Consider the following 24,878-nt stretch of genomic DNA (forward strand, 5'->3'; position numbering starts at 1 on the left):
ATCATGACCTGAGCCAAAGGCAGCCACTTAAAATGGCTTAGCCACCCAGGCATCCCTCCCGGTTCTTTTAATGTGGCCAGTATTACCCTGAGAACCGAAGCCAGACAAACGATATTGTGCTATTGTATGCATTCTTCTGCATTTAGCTTTCTTCAGTTAAAATACTTCGCAGTTTGTTCCATATCCATTCTAAAAAAAAGTCTTAATTCCTTTTCTACATTTTTAACTTTTTTATTTTTTTACATAATTTCAAACTGAAATGGTGCAACAGTGTATAAGGAGCTCCCAATTCTCTCAGATTCGCCAGTTATTTACATTTTGCCACATTTGCTTTGTCATATCAATATGTAAAAATAGGAGCCATCTCCTTCCTTAGCTTCTGGGAGAGGACTAACCCTTACTGATCACAGTTCAAAAGCCCTGGACCTCGGAGATCTCTGCAGGCCTCCTAGCTCTAACATTCTGTGTACCTAGAGATACACAGGGTGAATTTCTCTACAGTACATATGTGATACAGACCCATCCCTTTAAATGACATACAGCACATAGCTCCATCAGTGGGTTCATTTCATTAAAGGGAATGGAATCTAATATGTAAGCATTTGTTTCCATACAATACTATGCATTTAATTTCTTTTTATTTTATTTATTTTTTTAAAAGAAAAATTCTCCTTCATTATAAGTGTATGATGTCAATTCTTCATTTTTAGTGATGCTCCTGCTGTTTATGTTCTAAGGCCAGTTCTCTTCCACACTCCTTCTCTCTAAGAATAGTGGGAATATGTGATGCAACTTAAATAATTAAAGCATCAGTTTTGAAGATAAGGTGGTTTTTAAAAAAATATTTATTTATTTGACAGAGAGATAACATAAGTAGGCAGAGCAGCAGGCAGAGGGAGAAGAAGAAGCAGGCTTACCACTGAGCAGGGAGCCCGATGTGGGGCTCCATCCCAGGACTCTGGGATCATTACCTGAGCCAAAGGCAGAGGCTTAACGCACTGAGCCACCCAGGCGCCCCTGGGGATAAGGTTTTTTAAAACAAAACCAACCTGAGGCAGATAGAGCAGTTGACATCTTCATTTATTGCAGTATCGTTTCAGATGACAAAAGCATAGTTCCTGAAAGTAGCCTAACCACTGTTCCCTGTGTAGGTGGCTATCAGTTAGCAACTTGGATTTAAGCTACAGAGAGCACTTGGCTCTCCCAAGTGGTTCTGATGCACAGCCAGGGCTGAGAAACCACTGGCTAGTATGGTGGGTATTAAGGGAAGGGTCCGCTGACGACCTTCAGAATGGTTAGGAGAGGAGGCTCTTTTCCCGAAGTTACCCAGTTTCCTTCTAGACCATCATAGACAGGGATTGTTTTGAAACTAATAATGTAAATGGTATTTTAACTATTAACATATTGATTTTACAGTAAGTTAACATTCATTGATTAGCATTGGTCTTTCACTGTCTATTAACAAAAGTAAAGACTTTTTTCCTTTTGTTTTTCCCCTCTTCTCCATCCAGGCCAGTCAGTTGGAGGAGCCTTTTCCAGTGCGAAGACAGCTATGTCTTCGTGGCTTTCTACTTTCACCAGTCCCGCCCCCCAAAGTCTCACTGAGCCCCCGGATGGGAAGCCCTGAGCAAGGCGTCCAGAGGCTACTGTCGCTTCCTTAGGTTTAAATGTCTCCCGTCTGTCTGCTGCTCCCAGACTGTTCTCTTCATCGGCCACAGGTCCACAGCAGGGGACCAGGACATCGAACTGTTTACAGGGACGGTTGTCCTCTGTCTAATTGAATGTCGCAGGATGCTGGAAAGATGAAATCGCAGCCATAGCAGGGATGGCTTTCCAGGTTGGGGTTTAAATTGACTACTTTTATTTCAGTCTGAGCCTGATTAAAACACAGTGAAACTTCTAATGAATTTTCAGTTCTGATAGTGTACATTTGTTTACTTTAGACAAGTTTTTACTTATGTAAATTTTGTTCTCTTTTCCTGTTTGAATATCCAGATGGCCACTGTCATTTATATGTGCTAAAATTAAGTTATATTACTATTCTGATTTCTCTCAAGTTGGCCCTAAAATGTGCTTATAAAGTTAAGGGGCCATACAATCCAGCCCTTTGTTATTACTTTGCTGAGTTATATGATGATTTTTTTTTTTTGTTGGTTTTCTGCCCACAAAATATATTTATCAGTTCACTTCCTCCCAGAAACATGAAAACCAGAGGTGGTAGTTCTGAGGATGGAGTGTTTTGTTTCATGTTTTTAATTTATTCTTTCCCAGTCCTAAACACTTGCTCTGAGATGTCAAGGAGTGTCACTGTACTTTCTTCCTCTTCCCAACTGTGCAGGTGGGTGTGCAGAGAAATAGCATGGTGCAATGGTGTTCAAGCAGGTTAATATGAGTGTATTTACAGCGGAGACTCTGGAAGACCTCGGTGTTAGTTCTGTCAACCCTAATTATGTTGCAGTCTTCTACAAGCATTTTTTAACCCACAGTTTGTGCCTTCTGTTTCTTCTTTTGAACCGTTTTCCCTGGGAGTTTACAGATGTACAGGTTTTTCTCTTAGTCTTATTTTTCATACAGCTTTTCAAGGCATTCGGCCTTCCCACTCCCCGATGGAAAATCCTTCTGTAATCAATCCCTACCCCCTTATGAAAGAAAAACAAGATGATCCATAAATATTAAGTAGAAATCTCATCTTTGCTCACATTTAGAAAACCAAGAAAGAGAAGAAAAACACAGCCACAGTTTTCACAAAGGACCTCTGGTTTCACTTTAGATACATGCGTGTGTGTGCTATCTGCTGAAGATATTTACACAACGGGACCTCCTGTATCTCCTGTGCTCAGCTCTCATTTGCTTTTCAAGGGGACTTTGGATGGGTGTTCTCAGGGAGTACTTAATAGGGGACAAACTGCTTGTTCAGTAACCAAGGACACTTGGAAAATACATTGTGAGTATGATCTACATATGATAAGAGTATTGGGAAAACATTTAATTAAGGAGAACACTTGATTATATTTGATTTATCCCTTAAGAATGGGACACCTGGCTGGCTCAGTTGGTAGATCATGTGACTCTTGATCTCAGGGTCATGAGTTCAAGCCCACATTGGATGTGTAGCCTACTTAAAAAAATAAAATCTTTTTTAAAAATTAAGTGTTTATTTAAGTAAATTTTTCTAGAGCATGTGGAATGGACATAGGGATGTAATGCTAAATATCTCTAAATTTTCCAATTTGTGTTTTAACGCAAGTCCAGCAAATCTGAAAGTGTATTTCCATTTGAGACAATAACTCAGAAATTCAGTGATCATCAGTGAAAGGGCTTATGGTGAGAACTCTCTTAATTCCACTTCTGCTGGGAAACAGCCTTCTCAGGAAATACTATTTGAAGAGAAGAAAATAATACCAAACAAAACCTTAAAAGGTACTTTAATCAGTGTTGCACTTAAAGAATTCATTCTAACATCTTGTTTCATGAGGCCACATCATTAGTTGGAGTGTCATAGTGTGGTTGTGCAGTTGGTGTTGGTGTGCAGTTGTTCCCTCTCACCTGCCCAAAGTTCACAGAGCTGAGAGCACCGCGACCGGTGAGCCAGCACACTGCCGGCCCATCCTCCACTTTGGATGGTGTGAGGGCTTAGGGTAAACTCCCATCTCTCACAAAAGCAGGCCAGTCCACATTTTGATACCTCACTGAAATAAAAGTAGTTTAACTTTACTTTAGGATCACTTGTTCCCCATTTTTATATATACTTTTAATGAACTTTCTGTTAATGTTTCTGGTTAAGAGTTCAACTCTTAAGGTGGTTATTTAACTGGCTTTCAACATAAATTGAATATCTCAAAAGATAGAACTTTTGTTGGAGAAGTAGTCAAAAAACCGAACCATATTTCCTTCAGGTTCTGGGAGGCATTGGAGTTTCAGGGAGCATAAGCTAATGTGTTGTTGGCAGGGGTCCGGGGGCAGCCAGCACACTTGATGTCAGGAAGCCTGGCCCTTGTCTCATGAGCCTGCGTGCTTGTCCGTTGGATTCCAGGTGTCAGCTAAGTGGCCAACCCCAGAGGCTGTAGCCTCCTTGGCTCTTTGAGCGATGGGAGCCAACCTTAGGCCATCTTTGGACATCTCAGTAGTAAAGGTGGATGTTTCGTTGGGCCATACTTGCTCCAGTGCTTTTCTGTCTAAGAATTGAGTATTTGTAAGTAGGCCTGAGGGAGTTAGGGTCAGCCAAGCTTTTCCAGGCTGTGCCAGGCACATGGACTGCAACTATAACTTGCTGGTGGTCTCACTACCATCTAGGTAAGTCAGGGGAGTGCCGACAGTAAGTCCCTGGCATTATTTAGTTCCTACTAAGGCATTGTAATGACAGTTTACATAGGGAAGGAAAAGAGTTAAGTCTACCAACCGCCTGTCATGGGCTAAGTGAATAGGAAAAGTTGCATGTCAGAGTGAGTCATAGTTACCTTGAGTATGCATTTGACTCTTGTAACCAGGGTGAGTAGCCTTTCCCCAAATCCACTAGTGATGTGCTAGCGCCCAGGCTCTAAAACAATCTTTGTCTACTTTTTGCTCTAAGAAACAGTGAAATATACACGGGCAGCGAACCAGAGCAAATGACGTGATTTCCTCAACGTTATCTTGCTTTATGAGTTCTATATTAAGCATTGCTTTTTTTTTTTTTTAAAGAATAATTTACTTTAGAAAGGCAAGGAGAAAGCATATTAGAAGGGAGACAAGTAGACAAGTTAGAAGTTGCAAGGCTGAGAAACAAGTTACTTAAAATCTGAATGAAGGTATTTTTGAGAGCAGTATTTAATGTGCTAAAGGTTATAAGAATTATTTTACAAAGAAGTTAGAATTTTAATCTACTAACTACAGGTTTTTAAATGAAGCTATAACATTATCTCCCTGACCGGCAGGTTTTGTTCTTTCTTTGTTTTGTGGAAGTTACAGCCAGCCAGTGGTTTCCCCCCCCCCCCCCCCGGGCCTCATGATGAGTTGGGGAGCAGTCAGCTCTGTGAGGGGCAGTGAGCTGATCTTGAACTGCATGAACTTTTATCTGTGTCAGCAGTTTGGGGAAGTAGCCTTTTAGAATGGTAGCTGCTAAATATCACCCACGTTTCATTGGGCAGTTGGTTGGGACTCTTGAAATGACATCACCATTTGCATGCTCTGCTTCTTTGACCAGAGGTGGCACAGCATTTATGGCCTTTCCACCCAAATCAGTGGTAGCCTCTGAGGCTGACAGGGAGCGCAGTCCCAGCTTCTAGAAGATGATTGTCCTTCCACACGACACGGCATGCCACTAGGAGTTTTTCATTCCAGGTCTTTGGACTTCATGACATTGGAATTGTTTTGTCATAATTTCTAACATTCCATAAATACTTGTCAAGGACAAAGAAAAGGAATGTGGACCTTTATTCTTTTCGTATAAATAACTTTGTACACATAACTTCCTGCTTTCCTATGAAGGGGAAGAAATTAGCTCCTCCCTTGTGTGGTAACTCCAGAATTAAACGATTGTGCACGTAGAGGGATTGAGTATATTTTGTAAAACTCTAATGATTTGTATTTCTGTGCTGTTCTGAACTTTACCTTTTTACTTATATTAATTAAAGATATAGAAACTATATATTTAAATCATGTAAATGGGATACAATTTAGGGGTTTTTTTCCAGTCTTATTTTTCATCAGCTTCTCACATACACATAGTATGCTGCTCAAATTTTTTCGTGTGCAATATAAACATTTGAACATTTCAGTCAGGTACTGAGCCAGAAAAGGTAATTGAAGTTTTTTAAGAAAGCTTCTGAGCTTAGAAAATATTTGTTTTCTTGAAATATTAATTTATAGCTGGAAAAAACGGGATCAAGACTTATATGTTTCAGGCCACTTGGTCATTGTTTCCTAAGTTTAAGAAGCATTTGATTAAGAAGTTGGTGAAGGCATTTAGTGGTCACAAAAACAGTTAAACATTTGAGATTAAAGGCTTCCCACAAACCCTCTCTAAGAAAGTTTAGCTAAGAAATCTTAGAAACTTTTCTGAGAAGGTTAAGCTATGGCACATGTTTTGATCAGAAAAATAGTTCCTCTTTGCTCCAGTAGTTTTTGTAATTTGTACTAGTTCTTTGTTTCTGTTGTCATTTGTTTAAAAAAAATGTTAAAATTATAAATCACGTCTAATCATAGTGAATTGTAAAACTTCTACTGTATCTTTATTTTAAGGAAAAATAAGAATAAAATTATCCTGTTTGTCCTGCATATAGTCAGACTTGGCCTGTCTTTCTAGAAGTGCACTTCATGTTGTCAGTGTGGTCTCTGGCCTGCTTCTCGGTTGGACAGCAGTGCCAGCTTTATGTAAGAAACCAGCACACAGACTGAACCAGAGGACTCGTTGCTCATTTAATGGCTCATTTTAATACTGCTTATGGTGGTTCCTCTGTTTTTAAGGTGATGGCCCCTGTGGGAAGAACCCCTTAGTTTCTCTGGAATGCTATGCACAAAGTACACTTTTTATTATCGCACGATTGGTCACGTGATAATACCTCATCCCACGCTCACTGATAGAAACCCCCAGGGGAATAGAAAATTGTCAAGAGCAGCCTGTTTTCCCACCTGGACTGGTAAGCTTCAAAATAGCCCTTGGCATCTCCACTGAGGGCTCCTGGCATATTTTTGTATGTATTTCCATGTACTGTGATTTTCTTACAGCTGTCCTACAAAAGAGGAGCTTTGTGACACGCTTCACAGAAGCAGAAAAGTTTCTTTGCCCCTGGGGGAAGGTACACTTCCTTGAGTGTGGGGTTAAGTTTAAGGTCCCAGTATTCTATGACAGTGCACCATTAGCACCCCGGAGATGATGAGGTATTTGGGGACAGTGGAGCTGGGCACTGCCGGCATCTCCCCTTTTCCAAGGACCTCTGTCACCTGGCGTCAGGCTCTGCGGTGCTGAGGCGGACAGTTCCCCCTCACCTCCGAGGTCACAACTGCCTTTTTTTTACTCTGATAGGATGGGAGTGGCAGTTATTTAAACTGGTAACATCTAGAACAACTGTGGTTGTGGAGCCAGTTTTTTTTCTGAGGAACAACCCTTCATGGAGGTCTTCTCTGCCTGGGCTTCATCTCCACGAGGTTAGGGAACCGCACATAAACACACTTTGTGTGATTCTGGAGTCTGAAGCTAGGGAATAGGCTGGCGCCAGAGATCAGCATGGTCGTGCTCTTTGCTCTTCTGGTGAACACCTGCGTTTGAACTACTGACGTCCCAACACAACACAAGAACCAAGATTGAGATCATCTCAGTGTATGTGTTTTATCTTTCACTGGACCCAGCCACACTCCTGGAGCACACAGATGTGGACTGAAACTGCTGGAGAATGACGAAAGCCACATGATGAAATACTGATCATTGTTAAAGCCAGGTGATGATTATGTTGGGGTTCATTAGACTGCTCGTTCTGGTTTGGGTTATGACCGCCATCCTGTCCTTTTCCTGCTGCTTCCTGCCCAGGCATTTCTCTTCAGTAGTTGTATGGAATTTAAAGACTTAGGTCAGGCCCACGGCATCAAGGATGTCTGCTAGTCCTCCTCTTACCTTCCATGATTCAGCTACTTGTCCTTGTGCAGCATCTATCTTGAGTTCCTCTTTGTACCCCTAGAGTTAGCTTAGAATAGAAAAGGACAAAAAAGCAGTTTTTGGAGAAGTCAGTTACTCTATCACTAAGTTCTCACTGTTCTTCCAGAGTCTTATGTCTCAGTCCCATCTCCTCCTGCCTCTGCTTCCACATTCCCAGTGGGTTGTGTCTGACCCTTAATTGGTTTCCCTGTTGCCAGTCCTCCCTCCACACCCAGAGACCTAAAACGTGATGGAATTTTTAATTGTTCCATGGTAACCTTCAATGTCTACTTACTGTCTATGGAATGAAGGCCAGATTCCTAAGTGAGGCCCGTAGAGCCTAGAACACGGTAACTGTGCCCTGTTAGCTTCTCCACTGCTCCCCTAGCCTCCGCAAGCCCCCTGGCCAACTGAAACCTTCACTGTGTCTCACTTTCCCACCCCCTAATTGTCAGAGAAGCATTATTGAGAGAACCCACAGTTGAAGGCCCAGCTCCAGCCTCTCTCCCTTAAAGTCTCCCCGGGGCTACTCTGAGTCTCAAACACTCTGGGGCAGCATTTATCGAGCACTACCTGAATAGGTGCTCCCAGGCTTGGAGATTTGCAACTAGTAAAACACTTTTTAAAACAAGAGAAAGGCAACTCAAGTGAAATACATATACAGAAAAGATTAAGAGACATACAGTAAAATAAAACTAAAGCGACCATTCATGTAACCACAACCCACATAAGAAACCGAGTATTAGCACCTAAAAAAAAAAACCCAGCCCGTGTCTCTCCAGTAATAATTCTTCCTCCTCCAGAAGTATTTTGTACTCTCTAGATAATCATTTCTTTATAATTTTACCCCCTCCTTCCTATGTATGTATCCCAAAGAGCATAGTTTGGTTTTGGTTTATTTTTGAACTTGCATAAATAGAATCAACCCTTTTATTAGGTCTTTCTTTGTTAATTTTGTTTTTTAGGGGGACTTTTCTCTTTCAGTGTTTTGTAATACCATGCCATCATGCAGCTGTCCCACAGTTCATCCTGTCTGCCGTAGGTGGACTTGGCTGTTTCCTGTTCAGGCCTGATGGAAACAGCAGTGCTGCGTTTGTTCTGGTTTGCACGTCCCAGAGCACTTGCACCTGTTTCTCTGAGGTATAAATGTGAGAGTGAAACTGCTGGATATTTTTTCAGTGTCTCCCATGCTTTGGTATCACAAGAAATTTACATTTTTGCCCGATCTGGTGGGTGTGAAATGCTATCTCATTGTAGTTTTTAATTTGCATTTTCCTGAGTACTAATAAGGTTGAGTACTTTTTCATCTATTTATTAACCATATAGATTTATACTTTTGTGAAATGCCTGTTCCCATCTCTTACCCATTTATCTATGAGGTTGCCTGTTTCTTATTTGCTCAAGTGTTTTATGAGCTTTTGTATGTATATATATTCTGGATATTACTTCTGTCAATTATGTATGTTACAGATATCTCATTATGTCTTGTCTTCATTCTTTATGATATGTTTTGATGACTAGAATTTTTTTTTAAAGATTTTATTTATTTATTTGACAGAGATCACAAGTAGGCAGAGAGGCAGACAGAAAGAGAGACGGGCGAAGCAGGCTCACTGCTGAGCAGAGAGCCGGATACGGGGCTCAATTCTAGAACCCTGGGATCACGACCTGAGCTGAAGGCGGAGGCTTTAACCCACTGAGCCACCCAGGTGCCCCGATGACTAGAATTCTTAATGTAGTTAAATCTATCTTTCCTTTTATGATTAGAGGAAATTATATGTTCTTGTGTCTTATTTAAGAAACCCTACTCTACCTCAAGGTCATGATATTCTATATAATCTTCTAGCAGCCTTTAAAATTTGCCTTTCAGGGGCGCCTGGGTGGCTCAGTGGGTTAAGCCGCTGCCTTCGGCTCGGGTCATGGTCCCGGGGTCCTGGGATCGAGTCCCGTATCGGGCTCTCTGCTCAGCGGGGAGCCTGCTTCCCCCTCTCTCTCTCTGCCTGCCTCTCTGTCTACTTGTGATCTCTGTCTGTCAAATAAACAAAAAAAAAATCTTTAAAATTTGCCTTTCAGGTCTATTCACCTGAACACCTGGAATTTCTTTTTCAGAGTGATCTCGAGTAGAAGTCCAATACCTCCCACCACCCCAACTTCCCAGTGTGGCTAGAAAGTTTTGGCATTTCTTCTTTTGCCAAGTAAGGACTACTAGTTTATCTTACCATTATCGCATTATACAAAGACATTTTAATACCAAAACATGGGAAGAGCATAGGGTCAGAGGAAAGGAGAACCCTTTAAATCAAATCATTAACTGTTTGAGTTGTACTAATTTAATTGGTCTTAATTTTTCTCATTTCGTTACAGGTTCTGTGCACCGGTTTATGGTAATGGATGAAGGAACTTCATTTTTTTCCTCCGAAGGTCTGACATTCCCCAAGTCTAACAATCACATAGAGGTCCAGTGTTTTCCTGAGCTGTCCTGGGCAGCCACAGACCCTAAGAACCTTTAACACTGCATCAGAGGCACACTGGCCTCCAGAGACTCAAGATTTGTACATCTTTGGCTACTTGCCCTGGGAAGCCACTTTTAAGATGAACCAAAGTCCCTCATACTCATACTGCATTTTATTTTATTTTATTTTATTTTATTTTATTTTATTTTATTTTATAAGATTTTATTTATTTATTTGACAGATCACAAGTAGGCAGAGAGGCAGGCAGAAAGAGGGGGGAAGCAGGCTCCCTGCTGAGGAGAGAGCCTGATGCAGGGCTCGATCCCAGGACCCTGAGATCATGACTTCAGCCAAAGGCAGAGGCCCAACCCACTGAGCCACCCAGGCGCCCCCATACTGCATTTTAAACCCTGTCTTCTCCCTACCCAGTATTTGAGTGCCCACTATGCACGCACATAGCACATGCCACACACATGGTTCCTGGCCCTCTTGGAGCTTGGTGTTCAGCAGGGCAGATGAGCAGTTACCACAGGGGGCAAAGAGGGCCAGGTCAGGCATCAGCAAGGGTATGTTCAAGCACATCACAATGGCCAGCTGCATCTGACAGGTCCAAGTAGAAGTCTCCTCCCCTGGGAGCCAAAGTTGAGACGTGTAGCCTGGGTGATAGTTGTGGGGGCGAGGTGGGCCTGGGGGAAGAGGCGGTAAGCGACAGAGGGCTCACCCAACCTGCCTCTGGCCAGCTAGGAAGCGGCTCCAGGTTTCCCCCCTGCCTTCTCGAATCAGTCTGTGCCCCTTCTCCTGGCTCACAGGGTTCTTCCCATCCTGACCTGGCCATTAAGGTCCCAGGCACACCAAAGAACATTCACTTCTTCCAAGTATGCCTATGCTGCCCTGTGATGCTGCCCTCCATCAAAAAGCAATCACTATGAGAACATATGTTTTTCTTTGATTTAGCCAAATTTTAGTAGGGCTTGTCAGGAAAAAGCAAGTCTGAGTGATTTCAAGGTGTGGAGGGGACACTCCAGCATCTAACTTACTCTTCTTGGCTACCAGGAGACCCAGCGACCTGCCTCACCAGCTCTGTGTGGCTAGGTTTAGACTTGGGTAAAACTCACTTTTCCTCCACACAGTACAAGCAGGGAGGGAGAGCTTTGTATATTTGAAAAGTCCATCTGCGTCATGAATTCTCATTCATATTCACTTCAATCCATGAATTTTTTTTTCTGATTGACTTCCCAGATCTTCCCAGCTCTGTGGGATAATTAGGTCAAAGTAGGAGAGCAGAGAATTTGAAAAGTAGCCTTTCCACCTGCTCCTCCTGGCTGTGCCCTAGAAGATGGTCCCTCTGCCATACTTTCTAGAATCCACTGAGACCAAAGTTAAACCACGCCATCCTCAGCTGCAGGGACCCTGTGCAAGATCATTCATGAGACACCAGCACCGCCTCCGTGGCCTCCGTGGATCATTCATGCCCACTACATGCCTTTGGAGTGGAAATTCCCAGGTAAAGTTGTAACAGATAAAGATGAAAGCATTTCTTTGTATCACCCACTTTATTATTTAAAATCACAGGGACAGGAGGACTATAATTCCTAAATCTTAAATTCTTAAAGGTGTTTTCCCACCTTTGAAGCATGTTTTTCTATTAGTGACAGCTCCCTCGTTTTGAGATTCAGAGTTTAAAACATTTTTATCCTGAGTGCTATTAATTCCTCTGCTGTATCTGGGCTTAATGAATCTGTAGACTTTTCCTTTTGGGTCTTTGTTGTAAATGAAGGATAGTAGTCACTACTGCTCTGGCTGGGAAACTTGTTTTTTGTTCCCTTTTAAGTTACCAGATTAAATCCTGTGACTCTTCTCCCTTAAAGAGCAGGCTGTGCTTCCAAAGTTTCTAACACAATTCCTAGGGTATGCGGATGTATTTCCTGTATTGAAAATGTCATTCATGGGGGCTTTGTCTCAGTTCATAGAAACCTACGTCAGAGAGCCAGTGTACATATGAAAACATAGTATAAAGGTGCTAGAGAACTGAAATGCTCTGTATAGGAGTCCAAAAAAATGTTAACTTACAACCTGACAGCTAAAAACTTAACTCCCCTCTGCTACAGCCCTAGCAGCAGCAAGTAAAGATTCAAAGTCACTTAGTATAATCCTGTCTAGAGTTCAGAAGACAAGAGGAGACATGCTCAAAAATTTGGTATAAAGTGTTGAGTGTCTTAAGAGGTCCAGTAAAGTGCCATGGCATTCCTTTCTGCTGGGACAACCAGAGAGGGCTTCCTGGAGGAAGTGGCATTCTCTCTATTCTTAAGTGAGTGAAGAAGGTGAGATTCTCCATAGAGGCAGTAAAGGTTAGAGCAGATTTTTAGCCCACCCTCGGTGGGCCCATGGCCTGTGATGCAGAAAAGGAGCAGGTAAGAGTGAATAAAGCTTTAGAAAGGGGTAAGAGGTGATAATGGAGGAGAGCTAAGAAAGAAATCAGTCTCTGGAGATGCTAAAGCCAGAAGGAGCCTGAGATGCATAAAAACCACCCGGGTTACTCTTGGTGAGATACAGGAGTTTTCTTTTTCTTTTTCTTTTTCTTTTTTTAAGATTTTCTTTATTTATTTGACATAGAGAGATGAAGCAAGAGAGGGAACACAAGCAGGGGGAGTGGGAGAGGGAGAAGCAGGCTTCCTGCCAAGCAGAGAGCCGGATGGACCCTGGGATCATGACCTGAGCTTAAAGGCAGATGCTTAACAATAAGCCACCAAGGCACCCGGAGAATACAGGATTAAGGAACAGAGAGTGAAGAGGGGGAAATCCCGTAAGTGGCAAATACAGGAAGTAAGAGAAGAGATCAGGGATTGGGGCACCGACCCCTCTACCATGCAGTCAAAAATTTGTGTTAACTTTCAGCTCCCCCAAAACTTTACTTACTGCCTACTGTTGACCTCTAGCCTTACTGATAACATAAAGAGTTGATCAATCTATATTTTGTTGGTTACATGTATTGTATGCTGTATGCTTAGAGTAAAGTAAGCTAAGGAAAAGAAAACATTAAGAAAATCATAAGGAAGAGATAATACATTACAGTTCTGTGCTGTATCAAAATACTCCATGTATGAGTGGACCCACACAATTCAAACTCATGTTGTTCAAGGGCCGACTAACTTTCCCCGATGGGAAATTGCTTGAAGTCTTGGAGGAATGATGAGTAAAGCCACTCTGACTGCAGTGGGCACCTCCCCACAGCACTTGAACATTCCTTCCTTCCTTAGGTGTCCATGCTTCCTGTGAATATCAGGCTCCCACACTCCAAAAGAGTGCTTCTTTGAGTGTGTTTGAATGTTAAACTAATACTTGTTTCATTGCTTTGAAAGAGATGCCCTTGCACCTGGGTGGCGCAGTCGGTTAATGTCCGACTCTTGATCTCAGGGTTATGAGTTCAAACCCCACACTGGGTTCCACACTGGGCATGGAGGCTACTTAAGGAAAAGAAAAATGCTCTTCTAAGAAGCAGGATCAGGCATTAAAGCTGGAGTGAACATTTTTATGGCCCTGTACCCTAATTAAGTGAGCATCTAACTCATTTTAAATGGACTTAATCTTATCCTAAGATTGGTCAACATTCCGTTCCTAAGTTTATATCAAAGAAGTAATCCAAAAGGAGGAAGAAGGTATGTGTATGGAGTTCTGTGTCATTATAACGAATAATGAAAACTTGGAAACAACCAAAAGGGCGGTCATGATACTTAGTGTGATACTAATAAGTGTGGTGCTCCCTGTCATGTTAGACGGCTGTTAATCACTGAAAGTGGGGTAGTGCAGAGATGAAAATACAGAGAGGGGGAAAAAAAACTTATCCGAAGACAGGCGGTTCGTAGGGGGCAGGAATCTGACTTGCTTCCCTCTGCATTTTTTCTTCCTTCTTCCTGTATCTTTTCTCCGTTTTCCCCACACTGGTGTGAGAGGCTGGCTACTGCATTGGAGGGAGGGGACGATCCAAGCACATATGGAGGTAGAGAAGACATGCCTGGGAGTAGAAGCCTCTCAGGCCTTAGATGTGTCTCCATCACCATGCCTACTGTTCTGGGGGCTAACTAGCTAGTGCTCTACTGGCCAGTGGGGGGAAGGAGCGGCGGGTCCTGGCACACAGGAAGCAGTGGATGACTATTGTGACCTGAGCAAAACCTTCCTTTCCAGTACCGGGCTCTGTGGTTACCAAGCACAGTGTAACTGAGTACTGAAAGAGCAAAAGGAGCTCAGGAAGCAAAATAAAGCAGTGCTTTCAACTGTTTCTATTTTACAAAGTGCTGGGTGAAACTGTAAAAGGATATTTAGTACCACAGAAAGTAGGCCAAGGGTAAGAAAAACTCTCCATACCCAAGAGAATTCAGCTGACCAAATTAAGTCCGATCCAGAATAAACAGTTCTCATCTGGAAATCTAGCAGTTCCAGAAAATACCGTCCAAGTGGAAAAGGGCCCACGATGCTGGTCTTTGCAATTATGTAGCCCTTGAGGCGAGTGGGAAGAAGTGCCACGGTCCTGGGGTACACGGGGAGAAGCGTTCTCGGGCCTCAAAGGAGAGGACTGTGCTGCTAAAGAGAAACCAGGCCCACATGCCCTTTCTCATGAACTTGACCAGCCTTGGTCATTTTACTCTGTCCTTACCCAGTGTCCAAAACCTACAACAAGGTTTCTATTATCAAATCCAACAGAAACAACTTTCAAACAGTCGTGTGAATAGCACTGAACCTGAAGGAACTCACTGGAAATGAAACCAAAGCTCAGCTTCAGTGGTCAAGACCGTGTTGCTGTTTTATCAGGAAAAGCATTATCACTGCCCCTTTAAAGATCACTTAAGAACATCAGATAAATCACAGATGGCAGGAGGAATTTAAAATATAACTTTCTTTCTCTAACAATTTGTAAAAATCCAGGCTTAAAATTGAAAGTGGGGATTCCAGGAGGTACACATGCACCATGCTCAGGGCAGCATTTTCCACGATAGTCCCAAGGGGTGAAAGCGAGCACGTCCACTCACTGATGAATGGATAAGCAAGATGTGTGGTATACACACAATGGGATATTATTCTGCCTTTAAAAGGCAGGAAATTCTGCATGTGCTGCTACCTGGATGAACCTTGGAGACATGGTGCTAAGTGAAATAAGCCAGTCACAAAAGGACAAATACTGTATCATTCCGCTTGCGTAACGTACCTAGAGTAGTCCCAGTCCCAGAGACAGAAAGCAGAAGGGTGCTTGCCAGAAGCAGTGGGGCAGGGGGGAGTGTGGAGTTACTGCTGACTGGGTACAGAGATTCAGTTCTGCAAGATAAAAAGTTCTGGAGATGGATGGTGCTGATGGTTACACCTTGTGAATGTGCTTTTAAAAAAAAATTTTTTTTTTTTTTTTAATGCCCTTAGACCATGGAACCACTGGAAGAGACACTTGGGATCTTCCCAGTTCAATTCTCTTACCATTCACCTTTTCCTATGGCAGATTTCAAACACAGAAGTAGTCAGAAGAGTTTAATAAACCTCCTTTTACAGTATACAATTCAGCTTCAATAGTTGTCAGTTTATAGCCAATCTAAATTAGTCTTTACCCTCACTTTTTCCCTCCCTCGCACAGAATTATTTTTAAAACGTTTTATTTGGAATTTCAAGGATATAGGTAGGTAAGAAAAATGAAAACAGTAAAGCAAAACCAAACACCTACTATCCTATCCTTTACTCAGGTTCATCTGTTACTAATGTTTTATTTCATTTGCTTTCTTTATATGTTCTTTCTCAGCCTCTCTCACATATGCACCTCTCCCCCAAACACTTTTTTCCCCACCTATTGGGGGTTAAGTTACATATATCCTGGCCCTTTACCTTGAACTACTTCATTGTGTATTTCCTTAAAATAAGGATAGTCCCTTACATACCATTGAGTACAGTTACCACTTTCAGTAAATTTAACACTGAGTCAATTTTATCTCCACACCATTTGTATCCCAGGTTTGGTTGTTTTGTTTTGTTTTTTTTTAAGGTTTTTCATTTATTCATGAGGGACGGGATTGGGGGGCAGAAGACAGGGAGAAGCAGGCTCCGCCATAGAGCAAGGAGCCCAGTGTGGGGCTCTCGTGAGATTAGATTTCATTGTTGGCCAGAAGTTGCCATCATCTGAAGGCTTGCTTGGGGCTGGAGTATCCATTTCCAAGATGCTTCATTCCCACATCTGGCAAGTTAGTGCTGTAACTGTCACTCCTTGCCTCAAGGACCTCTCCCTAGCATTACTTCTGTGCCCTCGTGGCATAGACTGGCTTCCTCTAGAGCAGGTGATCCTGAGAGAGCAGTGCCTTTTGTGATGGACCCCGGGGTTGGGAGGGTCATACACTCACTTCCACTACAGTCTACTCATTAGAAGTGTCTAAGTCCAAGCCACCTAACAAGAAAGAATTAAGCTCCAAGGTTTTTGTTTTTGAAGTACCAACTCTTGAAGGGGGACTATCAAAGAATTTGCGGTCATATTTTAGGATCATCACTACATCCATTGATGATTCTTGCCTGATTCAGTTCTTGCTCTGACAGCCGCAAAATCCTGATTTTCCAACTACCCTGTATTATTTTTGAAGCAAACCCTGGCATCCTATTTAATCCATAAATATTTAAGATGTATCTCTAAAAGATAAATGTTTTAAAGCTTGAGCTGATAACGGTGTTACCAGATAGCAAATCGGTATTTAAATTTCCATTTGTCTCATGAATGCCATATTTTTTATTGGGCTACAATTCAGATGCCATAAAATTCACCCATTTAACGTGTACAATTCAGGGGCATCTGGGTTGCTCAGTGGGTTAAGCCTCTGCCTTTGGCTTGGGTCATGATCTCAGGGTCCTGGGATTGAGCCCCACATCCGCTCTCTGCTCTGCAAGGAGCCTGCTTCCCCCTCTCTCTGCCTGCCTCTCTGCCTATTTGTGATCTGTCTCTCTCTGTCAAATAAATAAATAAATAAAATCCTTTAAAAAGAAATAAAGTGTAAAATGCAGTGGCTTAACATTGTACGGTCATCATCACTAACTATCTTAATTCCATCACCCTATATAGAAACTCTGTATCCATTAGCAGTCACTTCCCATTTCCGACTCAATCCCCTGGCAACCACTAAGATACATTCTATGGATTCACCTATTATGGACATATCATATAAATGGAATAATACTATATGGCCTTTTCTGTCTGACATCGGGCTCCTTGCTCAGCAGGGAGCCTGCTTCTCCCTCTGCCTCTGCCTGCCATTCTGTCTGCCTGTGCTCGCTCTCTCTCCCTCTCTCTCTTAGCTGGTGAGCCACCCAGGCATCCCAGAAGAAATATTTTCAACACAGAAGATACATGACACAGTAGTGGTTGGTGTGGGGAAAATGTCTGCTTTCAAATACATTTATTGATGTTTGAATTTTATTGCCCCCCCAATAATGCTACTAGTACAATGATAAAAGGCCGAGAAAATTAACCACAGTATGTGAAGGGCTATGTGTTATGTATATGTATTATGACTCAGAAGCTTTAATTTTTCAAAAATTTCTTAACGTGTTTATCTTCCTCTTGTTGGAGTTATTCTTACTGTTGCTCACTTTGTCTTCTCTTTGGCCAGTGGTTGTATTTTTGTTGGTTTGATTTTTTTAAGAAATTCTATGGCACCCATCTCTCCCTACGAGCCAGACCAGAGACTGATCCCAGGAGCTGTCTCACGCAGGCAGTTTGCTCCCCACACCTTCCCTCAAGCATCCGCCCTTCCAGCCTGTGGGATGAGGCCTGCCCTCAGCCATCCAGCCACATTCCTATGGTTGGCATTGAGGAGGTTTTGCATGGTGACTGCTGGCAGACCCCAAATGCCCCTGCTGTCCTGGTGGGCCCTCAGGCCTTTCCAGCTGTCTTGAATCCTAGGTGTTTCCCATCCTATGGTGCCCTGGTCAGGCCTGGCTAGTGGTTCCTGTTGGCTGCTTGGTTCCCAAGTCTTTTGGCATGACTGCAACATTCTTTGATCGCTAACTTGATAGCTGGTATAAGGGATTTCTAGCCTCCTTTGTACATTTCTTACCCCATATCTAGAATCTGCCTTTTCTCCAAGAATCTGTAGTTCCATTTAGTAGGAAATATTACCTCAAAACTTCAGTCCAGGGGCGAATCAGTTGCTCACTGACTGGTAGTTATTTGCAGGCCTATTCAGCAGAAAGAAGAAAATTTGTTTTGTTTCAGATGTATTGTGAGCGCATGCAGGTACTTGCATGGCAAACTCGGGCCACAAGGATTTGACTTTCCCCCTATTGTGCCTAGGTATTTCCTTCTCCCATGCAGAGGATCCCAGTTGTAGAGATTCTAGTAATAACAAATTAGATTATTACTCATTTACTTTAATACATGGCACATACCCAACAGTCTCAGGATACTAACACGACCACTGATAATGTGGCTAAGGACGGGTAAAGATTTTTGTTTATCCACACCCAGCATGGAGCCTCACCTGGACCTTGAACTCCCGTCAAGACCTGAGTGGAGATCAAGGGTCAAGGTGCTTAACCAACTGAGCCACCCAGGTACCCCGGAGATTTTTTTCCTTAGGGTTTATACCACTAGGGATGCATAAGTTACTGCTTTAAGAGTTACTTTTTGTGTGGTTATGCCACCCACTGGATACTAATTTAGATTCATTAGCTTCATCCTCAAGATTTTAAATTTAATTTTGTTTTATAATTATGTAACATATTTACCTAGTTCCAAAGTCAAATTTGCCAAAATAGATATAGTCAAAATGACTTAATTTTTGTCCCTTGTTGTGTTCCTTTCTTTTCTCTCTAGTTAACCGTTTAAAAATGTTTGTAATTTATCATTCTGCTTTAAACACATAAGCAAATACACATAAAATAGGATATATTTTACCACACACACACTCTCTCTCTCCATTTTGCTTTTTAATCTGGAGCTCTCTATGGATTTGATATTATTTAACCAGTCTTCTTCTGATAGAAATTTGAGTTGTTCCTGGTCTTTTTGCAATTATAAATAATATTGTAAGGGATAACAGCCTTGTGCATATTTACATTTAAAAAACATTTTTTGCCAGTTTGTTTTTGGGAGCGAGCACTAGATGTGGGATTGCTAGTCAAAAGGATTAGTAATTTTACCAGTATTGTCAAATTCCCAACCGCTGCAGTGGTAATTTGCAGGACCATCAGCAATGTATGAGTGTGAGTGTTTTTACACCAACAGTATGTGAAACTTTTGGATTTTTGCCAGTTTAATATATGAGAAATAGCTATCTCATTGTTGGTTTTATCTTTGTATTTCACTTAATATTAGGTGAGCATGTTTTCATATCGTTAGTCATTTCTTTCTCTGTTCATTGTTTATCTCACAGGATCTACTTCCTATAGAGCCCTTGGTCCTTTAAATTTTTTTTTAGTTATTTTTTAAAAGAGTTTATTTATTTATTTTAAAGATTTTGTTTATTTATTTATTTGTTTAAAGATTTTATTTATTTGGGTGGCTGTCGGTTCAGAGAGACCACAAGTAGGCAGAGAGAGATGAGGAAGCAGGTTCCCAGCTGAGCAGAGAGCCTGATGCAGGGCTCCATCCCAGGATGCTGGGATCATGACTTGGGCCGACAACAGAGGCTTTTAACTCACTGAGCCACCCAGGCACCCTAGTTCTTATTGTTTTTAAGATTTTATTTATTTGTCAGAGACCACAAGCAGGAGGAACAGGAGAGGCAGAGGGAGAAGCAGACTTTCCTCTGAGCAAGGAGCCCGATGTGGGACTCAATCCCAGGACCCTGGGGTCATGACCTGAGCCAAAGGCAAATGCTTAACCGGACTGTGCTACCCAGGTGTCCCAAATTTTTTAACTTTTTAAAAAATATATTTTAGACCATGAATGAGTGGGGGAGGGGCAGAGGGAGAGAATCTTCAAGCAGACTCCCTGCTGAGTGGGAGCCCCATGAGATCACAAACTGAGCCTAGACCAAGAGTTGGACACCCAACCAACTGACATCCCAGTCTTTATTTCTAAAAGCTCTTTAAAGAGGGGCACCTGGGTGACTCCGTTGGTTGAACATCTGCCTTTGGCACAGGTATTGATCCCAGGATCCTAGGATTGAGGCCCACATTGGGCTCCCTGCTCTTCAGGGAGCTTGCTTCTCCCTCTTCCTCTGCCTGCCTGTTAACCCCACTCATGCATGCATTCACTCTCTCTCTCTCAAAATCTTTAAAATACATAAATAAAAGCTCTCTAAAGGTATTAGAAATACTAACAACTTGAAATATTCTTTTATACCAGCAGGTGTCACAATATGACCTAGAGGAACTCATCCATGTTCTGGTAAGTCTGCGAATGTTCCTATATATAAAAATGTAAAGGGAAAAAAATTGTTTAGGCACCATTTTTTTAAAAGACTGTCTTTCCCTGTTGAATTATCCTGGCACTTTGGTCAAAAAATTGACCATAGGGGCACCTGGATGGCTGTCAGTTAAGCATCAGCACTTTGGCTCAGGTCATGATTTCAGGGTCCTAGGATTGAGCCTCCCCTATTCGTGTTCTCTCTTTCACTCTCAAATAAAGACTATCCTAAAAAAAAAAAAAAAAATGGACCATAAACACATGAAAATATATATCTGGGTTCTGTTATATTCTGTGTCCTCATGCCAGAACCATGCTGTCTTCATTATAGTAAAATTTTGAATTTTTTTAAAGATTTTATTTTTAACTAACCTCTACACTCAATGTGGGGCTTGAACCTACAATTTTGAGATCAATATTCACATTCCCTATCAACTGAGACAGCCAGGCACACCTGAAATTTTCTGTGTAGGTGTTCAAACTTTGTTCTTTTTGTAAAAATGGTTTTGGCTATTGCAGTTCCCTTGCTTTTCTGGGAAAATTTTAAAATCAGCTCTTCAATTTCTGTGAGAGAAAAAAGTGTACTGGCATTTTGATAGGGATTACATTGAATCTGTAGATCAGTTCAAAGAGAATTGCCATCTTAACAATATTGATTCTTTCAGTCTGTGAACATGCTCTATTTCTTTAGCTCTTCTTCAAACTCAGCAATGTTGTGTAGTTATCAATGTCTTACGCATCTTCTGTTAAATTTGTTCTTAATTTTATGTCATCGTTAATGAATTTTTATGGTTGATAATAAATACAGCTGATTTTTGTTTTTATGTATTGATCTTGTATCCTTGCTTAAGGATACTTGCTATTATTCTAGTTGTTATTGTTCTCAGTTCTAAAATGTTTGCATTTTCTATTTCTTACCTTGTTGCCTTGGCTAGTACAATTCCACATAGAAGTAATAAAAGCAGGTATTCTTGTCTAGTTCCTGATCTTAGGGGGGAAAGTTTTCAGTATTTCACCATTAAGTGTATTAGCTCTGGGTTTTTCATAGATGTTCTTTATCAGATTGAGCGAACTTCCTTCTCTAATTTGCTGAGTTCTTAATCATACATGGATATTGGATTTTGTCAAATTTTTGTCTCCTGAGATGATCATATGATTCTTCTCCTTTATTCTGCTAATATGGTTATGTTATGTGATTTTCAGATATTAAATCAATCTTTCATTCCTGGGATAAAATCTACTTGGTCAAATCCTTTATGTTGGTAAGTTTTTTCTTCTTCTTTTTTTTTTTTCTTTTTTAATGCCAGCTCATTTGATGTTAATTTATTTGTTAAATCCTTTCTCCATAGTGTCAGAAATACTCTACTACCAATTATTACAATTCCAAAATAGTGGCCTGAATTCAAATTCCCTTTGTGCCTATGCACTCTTTTGTATAGATTTTATTTTGTGTCTGCCATGTGCCAATCACCTAAAGATTACTTGACATGTAAATTGAATTTAGGCAGGGGTTACCATAGTATTTTATCATCCAAAATTTTTATTTTTTTTAAGATGTTATTTATTAGAGAGAGATCACAACTAGGCAGAGAGAGAGGAGGCAGAAGGCTCCCTGCTAAGCAGAGAGCCTGATGTGGGGCTCAATCCCGGAACCCTGGGATCATGACCTGAGCCGGTTAAGCAGAGGCTTAACCCACTGAGCCACCCAGCACCCCCAAACAGGAAAATTCTTAAAAGTCAAGGGGAAAACAAGTATAAATTAGAATATATGGTTACCTTAGATCTAACCAAAGGGGAAAAGTGAGGCAAATAAAAACATTTGTGAAAGAGGACTCGGTCTATTAAAATAACTAAAAATCCCCATTTAGTGAGTTTGTAAACTGTAAGGAAGAAATGGAGGCCAGAAAGTATGGAGAAATCATATTCTAAAGGCCCTGTAAATCAGAAAGGAACTTGGACTTCATTCCAAGGACAATAAAAGTTCCAAGCAAAAATATGACATAATTGTTGAAAAAAGATTATGTTGATTGCAGTGTGGTAAAAGTGTGAGCAAAAAAAGAGTACCAGCAGAGATCATTTGGGGGGAAATGGAGAGTTCAGTATGGGTTTTTGCAATTATGAGATGTTCTCCAATTGTGTGACTGCATGACTATGACTGTGAATATAAAGACCACTGAATTAGGGGACCTGGGTGGCTCAGTGGGTTGAAGCCTCTGCCTTCGGCTCAGGTCATGATCTCAGGGTCCTGGCATTGAGCCCCGAATCGGGCTCTCTGCTCAGCGGGAAGCCTGCTTCCCCTCTGTCTCTGCCTGCTGCTCTGCCTACTTGTGATCTCTCTCTCTGTCAAATAAATAAATAAAATCTTAAAAAAAAAAAAAAAGAAGACGACGACCACTGAATTGTTGTTTGGCATGTGAATTACAGCTCAGTGAAGCAGTTTTGTTTTGTTTTGTTTTGTTTTAAGATTTAGGAAATTGGGACGCCTGGGTGGCTCAGTTGGTTGGACGACTGCCTTCGGCTCAGGTCATGATCCCGGAGTCCCGGGATTGAGTCCCACATCAGGCTCCCAGCTCATGGGGAGTCTGCTTCTCTCTCTGACCTTCTCCTCGCTCATACTCTCTCTCACTGTCTCTCTTTCAAGTAAATAAATAAAATCTTAAAAAAAAAAAAAAAGATTTAGGAAATTAAGGGCTCTCTGCTCAGCAGGGAGCCTGCTTCCTCCTCTCTCTCTGCCTGCCTCTCTGCCTACTTGTAATCTCTCTCTGTCGAATAAATAAATAAAATCTTTAAAAAAAAAAATTTAGGAAATTAAGTTCTCCAGGTGAGATGATAGGGCTTCTGTATTTATGTGTTAGAAATGAGGAGAGGTTCAAGAGATGTTTTAAGGGAAACTGTAAGGTCCTGTGACTCACAGGATACAGAGGTGAGAGGGAGGGAAAAGTCAAATTAACTTCCAAGATTCTGCTTAAGCTGCAGGATGGATGACAGTGCTGTTTACTAAGGGAACTTCAACCATACACATGTGAGATGGGAGTGGGGGAAGATGTTAAGACATGCTGAATTTGAGCTAACATTGAGACATTTAAGTTGGATTATCTATTCTGGACTGTGTCCTCTCCCCCCACTCCCCAAATTCATTTGCTGAAACTCTAAATCTCAACCTGATGGTATTGGAAAGTAATTAGGTCATGGTAAGTAATTAGGTCAGGAGGATGGAGCCCTCATGATCTCATTAGTATCTTTGTAAGACGCCAGAGAGCGGGCTCAATCTTTTTCTGCCACGTGAGGATACGAGCAGTTGGCAGCCCGTATGGCCCAGAAGAGGGTCTCACCAGACCCGGGCCGTGCCGGCACCCTGATCTCAGACTTCCCATTTCTGGGATTGTGAGAAACAAATTCCTGTTCTTTATAAGTCACCTAATCAATGGCACTTTCTTTTAGAGACCAAGCTATTCCAAATGTGGCTCTCAGGGGAAGATCTAGGCCAGAGGAAATCAACTTAAGTCATTGAAGTAAACAGCATTGTTTAGGATATGTGAATATAAGATCAAGATTTAAGAGCTGCTTAGAGATGAAATCCGCATCTGAGCAAAGGCCCCAGAGGTAAGGGAAAAAACGAGGGGTGTAATGTCACAAGTCTAGTCTTTCAAATGAAGTATTCAGCAGTTTAAAGTAGTAGTATTTATCAAGACAAAGTGGAATCTGAACTTAAAAAGTTTCAGTGGAGTGATAATGGCAGAAACCAATCTCACATGGGTTCACTGGTAATTGGTGAGATGCAATGTCAAAAGACAGTAACGGTAAGGAATTAGGTTGTGTTTTTTTTTTAAAGATTTTATTTATTTATTTATTTGACAGAGAGAGATCACAAGTAGGCAGAGAGGCAGGCGGGGGGTGGAGGGGGAAGCAGGCTCCCTGCTGAGCAGAGAGCCCGAATTCGGGGCTCGATTCCAGGACCCTGGGATCATGACCCGAGCAGAAAGCAGAGGCTTTAACCCACTGAGCCACCCAGGTGCCCCAAGGAATTAGTTTTTGAAGGGGAAAAAAGTAGGGGGTTGAGGATGAAAAGATGTTTTAAAAAAAAAACCCGAAACAGTTTGGTCCTATCTAAAGAAAGGAAAGGACCCATTTAGAGTTGAAGATAGTGAAGGAATGCAATGAAGGAACACAATGGCTGTTTAAGACTCAGGGTGGATTACTTTAAGTTCAAGGTTTGGGTAGAGTCTGGGAGTATTTCAGTTCTTGACAGGATGCTGGTGCACAAGCCAGTTTGGGAGCCAGGGTAATCACAGAGCAGACTTTGTAAGGAGTTTGGAAAGGATGTTGTCTCTAGTACAGATCCTGGATTCTTTTCTTTTGGAGTCTGAGGAAGAACTTGTAGTGGGGGCAGGTACAGACAGATTAGGTGATGCAGTTCAGGAAGTTTTCCATTTTTTTCCTCTGAACTAATTTG

The 24,878-nt window shown here is 41.7% G+C and overlaps 1 protein-coding gene and 1 long non-coding RNA gene across 8 annotated transcripts in view; both read left to right on the forward strand.

The window, feature by feature from the left end:
- Nucleotides 1-6,255, forward strand: part of AVL9 (AVL9 cell migration associated) — a 62,087-nt gene extending 55,832 nt beyond the window's left edge. For 4 of the 6 annotated variants that reach the window (XM_045062858.1, XM_045062857.1, XM_045062859.1 and 1 more), the window contains one exon: nucleotides 1,512-6,255. In XM_045062858.1, coding sequence (XP_044918793.1) covers nucleotides 1,512-1,661 — 150 coding nt within the window. In that variant the 3' untranslated portion in view covers nucleotides 1,662-6,255. The remainder of the gene's footprint in view (nucleotides 1-1,511) is intronic. The other 2 variants (XR_006601375.1, XR_200208.2) reach the window with 2 other exon arrangements.
- Nucleotides 6,256-9,608: 3,353 nt separating this feature from the next.
- On the forward strand, nucleotides 9,609-24,307 carry LOC106006838. 2 transcript variants are annotated; one of them, XR_006601376.1, is made up of 6 exons: nucleotides 9,609-9,804; nucleotides 9,974-10,030; nucleotides 11,302-11,566; nucleotides 20,366-20,407; nucleotides 21,629-21,687; nucleotides 23,867-24,307. It is a non-coding gene; the product is annotated as an uncharacterized LOC106006838 (long non-coding RNA). The 2 variants fall into 2 exon arrangements; XR_006601377.1 differs by having other exon boundaries at nucleotides 20,369-20,407.
- Nucleotides 24,308-24,878: the final 571 nt, after the last annotated feature.

This window comes from Mustela putorius, unplaced genomic scaffold (genome assembly GCF_011764305.1).
Source record: "Mustela putorius furo isolate JIRA1106 unplaced genomic scaffold, ASM1176430v1.1 tig00003845_pilon_pilon_pilon, whole genome shotgun sequence".
NCBI classification, from domain to species: domain Eukaryota; kingdom Metazoa; phylum Chordata; class Mammalia; order Carnivora; family Mustelidae; genus Mustela; species Mustela putorius.